This window comes from Carex rostrata, chromosome 10, assembly GCF_964058835.1.
Source record: "Carex rostrata chromosome 10, lpCarRost1.2, whole genome shotgun sequence".
In the NCBI taxonomy this organism is placed as follows: Eukaryota; Viridiplantae; Streptophyta; class Magnoliopsida; order Poales; family Cyperaceae; genus Carex; species Carex rostrata.
The window spans coordinates 3,224,311-3,232,500 of record NC_135927.1 but is presented as its reverse complement, the minus strand read 5'-3'; the positions used below and the strand labels follow the sequence as shown (position 1 = coordinate 3,232,500).

Here is an 8,190-nt window from a genome sequence, read left to right as displayed (position 1 = left end):
TTAGCTCTTATACCGAAAAAATATATTTAATTGACAATTTTTAACATTTTTAAGAGGTCAATTAATAAATACATTTTTCTGAACTCATTTGTTGCAAAATGACAAATTAAAGATATCGATTAATTCCACGCCAAGTCTTTTCTTTTGAACACCACTCTTGTTAGGGAATCATATTCAATCCAAGTATCGTAGCACAAATCAAACTAATTAAAATACACAAAAGTAAAATGATAAGCGATAAAAACAATGTACCCGGGTGAAAGGGTTAAATTTGAAATCCAGTTAGGTGATTTTTTGTGAATATTTAAATTTAAAAACTTGGCCCACATTTTTACTTCACAATAAAGAACAAAAGGGGATTGGTGAACTTTACTTCAAATCTTCACCTAACTTATAAATAATAAAAATGAATGTATTAATGTAACTTATAAATAGTTATTTTTTTACTTAATCAATACAAATTGGACAATTTGAAAGTTTATAAAATAATAATATCACACATAAAATAGATTGTTAACATTTGAATTGTTTAAATTTGTCATTTGAGAATTATTAGTTTAAATATCCTTCTAAAAATAATACAAATTACCATACTTACTTTGGTACCATGCATTAACTACCGTTTGTCCTCTATCTCATCCGATTGACATAATTCACATGCAGCCTGGCACCACATTTAACCCTCTTATCTCCATTATTTGTAATTTTTTATGAAATTATGGTAATTGTATTTATTTGGCTTCTCATCCAGGACCGCATTCTGACCCACAACAAATAATGGAGATAGGAGGGTTAAATGTGGTGCCAGGCCGCATGTGCATTATGTCAATGGGATGAGATAGAGGAGAAACGGTAGTTAATGCATGGTACGACTTGGGAACCACCAATCAGCAGAGGAGAGGATTGGAACAGACGTATTATTTTGTCATCTCATTAGAATTTAGCAGAAATTTTAAAAGAAATTCTTAAAGATCAGAGCGAATTTGATGTGATTAATTTGAATCGAATAGATAAATTCACATGTATAAAATTATTACATTATTTTTCGACAATGACAGCACAATTGGACTTTGCTGTTAATCATTTTATAATAAAGTACGACATGATAAGTCTTTAAAAAATTTGGGTCATAGAGAATCCAAAAGACAGATTCCAACCGATATGCATCAATAACAGACAAGTATTGTATCATGCATGGTGGATCACATGCACATTCTTTTTTTGATATGGTGGATCTAATATAACTGGGTATGTATGAAATTTCGGTTCAAAATAAATCATAACCAAGCATTTTGGCAAGATGAGCCCAACTTAACGAATTTTGGGCCAAAACTTAATCACATGATTACTAAGTAGTAAGGACATAACTTCTATATAAACATTGTATTGGATCTTAAGGAGTATATGTTATGTGGATCACATGGGATTGCATGTGTACAAAATACTATATGTATATATGTTGTATTAATTGAAATATGTTATGGTTTTATATGAATTCATATATAATAATCGGCCCAACGAAAATTTATTGTATATTTTCATATAATTAATTTAAACCATATAACGTTTTTTTTAATAATTGATTGTTATCAATTTTTATCAACTTTAAATTGTAATTTTCAGTAAAATATATGTATGTCAAAGACAACTAAAAATACTTCTCAAGCATAATGATGAATACTTTATATTACATGGATAAATACTTCTCAAACATAATTGAAATTTTCAGTAAAACATATGTACGTCAAATACAATGATAAATACTTGTCAGAAACAATGAAAAATAATTTCTTGAACTTGCTAATAAGTAATGTTTAATCAAATCAAAGTATCATTATGTCAGGGACAATGATAAATACTTCTTAGACATTGTGATAAATACTCTTTTGAACATCAATAAACAAATAAATATTTATTAACGGAAATTGTTATTAAAGGAAAGTATAATTAATGCAGGAATTGTTATTTTAGAATAATATAATTAATGCAGAAATTATTATTAGTGGTGAAAATTGGTTGGAATCTGTCTTTTCGATTCTCTATGACCCAATTTTTTTAAAGATCAATTGGAAAAACTTATCATGTCGTACTTTATGAGAAGGATGATGTCATTGAGGCAGAGGTGGGAGATGTGCATGGGTTTTTCAGCTAGCTTCCTGATCGGTACACCGAATCGCAATTGCACACCGAAAATTTTGGGTAAACTAAAAACTAGTTTTGTAATAGTGGGGAACTGGGGTTTTAAAGAATGCTCATGTCATTTCTTTATTTATGTAATATTTGTATCCCTGTTATTTAATAACAAAATACTTATTAGCTTTGCCGGTTTTTTTTTTCCTACCACCCTCAAAAATCGGAATTAAATGAATACCACCCGTTAATTCTGAATTCAGATTCCGCCACGTTCGCATCGTGGATCTGCGAACGGGTCGCTACCCGTTCGCGTAATGGATCTGCGAACTGACCCGCTCGCGCCCTGACCCGCTAGCGCCTGGCCTGCTCGCGCTATGACCCGCTTGAGTGACCCGTTCGCATCGTGGATCTGCGCACCGACCCGTTCGCACCGTGGATCTGCGTACTGACCCGTTTGCACCAACCCGTTCGTACCGTAGATCTGCGTATGTGGCGGAATCTGAAATCTGATTTTTCGGATGGTATTCATTTAATTCCGATTTTTGAGAGTGGTAGGAAAAAAAAAAACGGTTAGCTTTGGAGTGCACTGTTCACGGGAAGTTCATTATTCTCTGTTGGAAGCCAACCATGTAATCTAGAAAATTTTGTAGTAAAAAAAAATGTCCAAGTAGACAGCACTAGTTTTTGATGCATCATTGGTTGGTTTTGGCTGGTAATTGTATTATAAGTTCATAGAAATTATATAGATTATGAAATGTATACACTTAACCTTAATTAAAGAATAACACAGAAAAAATTAGCGTGACTGCCCTCTCAAATTAAAACAAAATTTAAGTAAACTAAAATAACCATAAAACTCAAATTAATTCAGGCCATCCAAAACAAACAATCATGTTACATATGAAAAAATAAATGACAAATCCAAAGAAATATCTAACATCTAGATCCTCTGTATTGAAGCCAGATTGGAATCAAAGGGCTACTCATGATATAATTAAATAACAATTAGATGGATCCAGATTGGAATTGCTGAATCTTGTGCTCCTCGACAACTCCCAATTGAGACATCAGTAACCAGAGATGAGTGAGCAATTCCCCACCCCTGCTCAGGGACTTCGCATGCTGGTACGAATCACAATGAATGGCGGCATATCCCAGCATCTCCATCCACGTCTCGCTAATTAGCTGCCATTTTATTTTTTGGTCGAGTTTCTGCAAGTCTTCTGCAAGTTTAAGCCCCTCCTTTAATACCAATTTACCCATTTCATCCTCATCCCTACGCTTATCCTCCTCACCCTCACGCTTACCCCAGCATCTCCAACCAGATTGACGGCCGTCAGCTGCTACCGGTGCCTCATTCTGCTCAAGCACAGGTGCTGCCACTTCATTCTGCTCAAGTACCAGTGCAGCCACTTCATTCTGCTCAAGCACATCATATACTCTCCTGTGATCGAGCTTTTCATCACCCCTCGAATTCATAATTTTCTTCTTGATGACAGCACATGTTGCCTCAAATCGTGTCTTACCATATCCGAGCTGCATCATTGATTGCTGCTGGGTTAGGAGATAGACCATGTAGTTTGATGTGTTCCAACTCACATCACGCTTGGAGTTGTTCTCCTCAGATAGGCCAGAAGTATCTCTATGATACCAAATGTCTGTAGCAAGATGCCACAAAATAATGCACTCATCAAATTCTTTTTTCATACTCCACTCCAGAGTCTCCAGTTGGTCGTGACGTTCTAATGTTTTGCTTCCCCTATATGATCTAGCCTCTACCAACACATCGTACAAATGCACGTTTTGTGCTCTAGTTTTCGCCTCTGTGAACATAATATCCTCCATCAACTCCGGCAAGGGGATCGACCTGCTCTCACGCATGCTGTCCCATTCACGTTTTATTTTTAGTTTTCTCATGATCCATGCACATACGGTTCTTCTGTCTCTTAGGCAGAGACCAACGAGATTGTACTGCCCGATGGTTCTCGACCACCGACGTTTTCCATTACTCAACGTAATTCTTTTCACCGTTGTGGTTATAGCACTTGCAAAACACCTGTACTGTTCACTCCTGCTAAGCGACACGACTGTCCAGTCCGAGAGTACAAGAATAATGATAGCGATGACCTCAAGGGTGAGGCCTGCACCGAATAGGAAGTAGGTTATCATAATATCTTTAAATGCATGCTTTTGCATGTCAAGATAATGAAATAAGACGAGTGCTGCTATGATGAAGACCAGAGAGAAAAAGCGCAACACACGGCCCAAAAGAAAGTGCATGTGGACTGCCTTCGTATGCAGGACATCAGATAGGAATGAGAGCTCTATGGCGACCAAATTAAGTGCTTCCCTTGTGCTGATAGCTGAGAAGCGTTCCTGACTCTGCAATAACAGATTTGAGGAGAAAGTTACATCTACCAAAAGACGCTTGAAGATATTGAACCAGCCATAGCCTTCCAAAATGACCTTGCTTTCACTATTAGTTATGTCGGAGGAGGGTGAGATAAAATCAACTGCAGAAAGTTCAAAATATAATTTATTAATCACTTCTCTCCAAATAACTAATTTCACCTTTTCTTTTTCTTTTGAATAACTGCTTTGTCATTAAGGGACTTGTGATTAGAATTTAATTACTTTCTATTTTTTTTAATCAATTGAATTAATTACTGCAAAATTCTATTCTGTACATAAATAAACTTTGACCAGACTTAATAGCTTTGCATGACATTATTGACAGTTTGAGCTACAAGAAGAACTGACTATTTTTTCATTCACCGTAGTAAGTAAAACTATATAGCTCATATTGTAAATTTGTAAATTTGAAAACTATATAAATTCTTTTGCTATCAAATGATGATTTTTTTGTGTTTGAATAGTTAAATCAAATCTTAAGTTACTCTTACCAAGAAATAAGATTTCATTGGAATAAATATTGTTAACTGGAAGTTGGTTGAAAGTATGAAAATATGTACCTACCTTTTTTAGTGTCATTTGTTGGCCTAATTTCCGAGATAATTTTATCCTTGAGATTGTCCTTGCTACCTAAGCGAAGAGCATGGGTCCTCTCTGCAAACTTAATCAGTCCAGTAATGAACACTAACATTGTTGGTATCCACATCCACCGCTTTTGTTGGGATAAACTCAGCAATACTGCACTGCCTTGTGCCAGTATGCAAAAGATTGAAGAGAGAAGAATATTTTTCTGAATAGAAACAACGCTTTATTTCCTTTCTCTCTTGCTCAATTACATAAAGTTCTGCAGTATTTAAAGCAATACAATGTTCCTAAAATAACCACCCACAACTTCCCTAAATTAAGCACCCACTACACAACATGCTAAAAATAACTAACCACTATGCCTACTAGTTCTAAAATAACTATGCTGAAAATAACCAATGCCTAAAATAACTCATGCAGTTTTTATGCGTCTAAAAACTGCTTCTAACTAAACTAAACATATGCAGAGATTATCTAAATATAATTTTGAATTAACTTTCAACAGCTTTGGTGGTGCTTGCCAAAATACATAAACTGTAGTTATGACCTGAACAACTAGCCCCAAAAGGTGACGCCACCAAAGCTCATTATCCTCAACTGAGTATGATGTAATGCTATCGGGACCCCCAAGGTGAATCAGGAGGAATGGGGCCCACAAGACGGTGAGTTCGCCACTTTCTGCAAGATTGGTCTTTCTGCTGATGTTTCCCAGTGCAAATGTGGCAACATAGTCAGCAGTCAGGTACAACAGCCAGAGCATGAGGGTGAGCACCATGTTGGTGCTGCGTTTGCGCAACGGTGCCAAGAAGATGAGACATATTTGCATGCCAAGGCTGATGAGGACGAGAGCCCTTACCTCGTCTGTGCTCCATTGGTTTTGCATTTTCTCAGTGTTAATTATTAGTTTCTCTCTCTCTCTCTAGCTCTGTCCTTGTCTACTCCCTCTATTGGTACTTAATTGGATATGCCTAGCTATATCCAAGCCTTGCTCAACAAATAAAAATATCATCGTTTCTCACCCACCATTAGGTAGAATTTTCTCAGTGTTAATTATCATGGGCGGTTATTTGCCGTAAAAAGCAGCAATGGACAGTTATTCTCAGAACGAAATCGATTTATCTTACACAGATAAACCATTAGTAATGGTTAATCTTATAATTTTTGGCTGGTAGTGGGAGTAGTGGGAAGTTTTATATTTTCGAGCAAAAGGGGTTTTCCAAGATAGAGGAATCATTAAGAATGATTGTTATGACTTATGAGAAGGTTTCTCAAGAAAACTCGGGAAATTATTAGAAATCCGATAACTAATATATCCAATTTGCAGTTTTCAGAAACTGTTATAAATAATATATATTACAAGAATATGTTTTATCCTCGAGAATGAAAAATGACTATTGCCGAGTGTAAGGTAGAAAAATCGATATTCCTTGGGGTTCTTACACACGAGAATACCGATACTGTTAATCTATTTTATCCTCGTAGATATACATGGATTATTGTGCTTGATAGAATGTTGATTACACGGTAATTTCAAAAAATCATTTATGAATTGATTATTTGGTACACTTGTGAGCACATTGTTCCAAGCTGTTATAACGTCTTTTTTTTTTTGCTTATATAGAAAAAATTGTTACTAACAGTATATGGCGGTAGCTGCTTTTTTACTATGTTTTTGAACTCCTTAGAATAAGAGAAATGTGCTCGTCCCCGAGCCATCATATCCGAGCGCGTTCCTCAAGTAGTTTAACAGAAAAAACTTTTCAATGTTGTTTTTCTTTTATTTTCTGCGCTAATATTCAAACATTTAAAACTATGTTTATAACATTTTAAAATGTTACTTACAAATATTTAAACCTCTATCTAAAAACATTTCTAGATAGTTTAAACTCTATCAAAAAAAGTAAAGATTCTTTTCACCCACTATTTTTTATTTTTTTTCCTGATCATTCTAATTCATTTTTCCGACAATTCGTGATAAATTTTATGAATCTAAAAATATAAACGTTTTCTATTTTATATTATCTTTCAAATAAGATCCATGAATAAATACTTTTGAGTAATTTTGAAGTCATTTTTTTTTTAAAGTAAAACTCATGAACACTTTAAATTTTCAAGTTTTTTAATCTCAATTTACAACTATTAAAATTTTCAAAGTTTTGTACATGAGCTTTGTACATGTAGTGTTACTGTTAAGGTTTATATGCTTTGAAGTGTTATTGTTGAGGTTTAAATTCTTTGTACATGAGGTTTATACGCTTTATTTTAGAGATTTAAAGTATTATTAATGAGGTTTATACATTTGTATATAAGGTTTATACGAAAGATTTGAAGGCTTATAAACAGAGGTTTAAATTATTTTGAAGCAAAATAAAAAAAATTGAAATCGCAAAGATTAAAAGTGGTAAAAAAAATTACGACACAAATATAACTTGAAACTTATTCTTCATGGATCTTATTTGAAAGAAAAAATTGAGTAAAAAATGTTTGTATTTTTAGATTTGTAAAATTTATCACGGATCGTCAGGAAAATGAACGAGTATGATTAGATAAAAAAATATAAAAAATGGGCGAAATAAATCTTTTCATTTTTTGGCTTAAAGACAAAAATATTTAGGAGTTAAAATTATACAGATTTAGAATTTTAATGCTTATATATAGAAGTTTAAATGCTTGTGAGTAACATTGTAAAATGTTATAAACATAACTTTAAATGTTTGGATATTGAGCTGGAAATGGAAGTTAGATAACATTGAAAGTTTTTCTGTTAAACTACTTGGGGGACACATTCAGAGATTTTGTTTGAGGTACAATTATCATGCTCCATAAGAGAAATGTTTGAAAAAACATATATGGCCGTGATTTTTATTCATAGGAAAACCCAAAAACAAAATATTAAAAATGAGAAAAGATGCGTAGAAATTTGAAAAACAAGAAGGCGTAGGCGGCCCATGGCGTCCCGCAGGGACGCCATGCCAAAGGTAAATTCGATGAAAAAAAAAAACAATAACTGGGACGCCATGCTATATCAACCCCCCAGAAAAATAATGAACTAAGGTGCCT

At 34.1% G+C, this 8,190-nt stretch overlaps 1 protein-coding gene across 1 annotated transcript; it reads right to left on the bottom strand.

Moving 5' to 3' along the window:
• Positions 1-3,138: 3,138 nt before the first annotated feature.
• On the bottom strand, positions 3,139-6,013 carry LOC144560870 (uncharacterized). Its single transcript, XM_078310092.1, has 3 exons — positions 5,678-6,013; positions 5,110-5,257; positions 3,139-4,646 (listed from the first exon to the last, which is right to left on the bottom strand). The coding sequence occupies exons 1-3, from the start codon at positions 6,011-6,013 to the stop codon at positions 3,139-3,141; spliced, it is 1,992 nt and encodes a 663-aa protein (XP_078166218.1).
• Between the last annotated feature and the right edge of the window lie 2,177 nt (positions 6,014-8,190).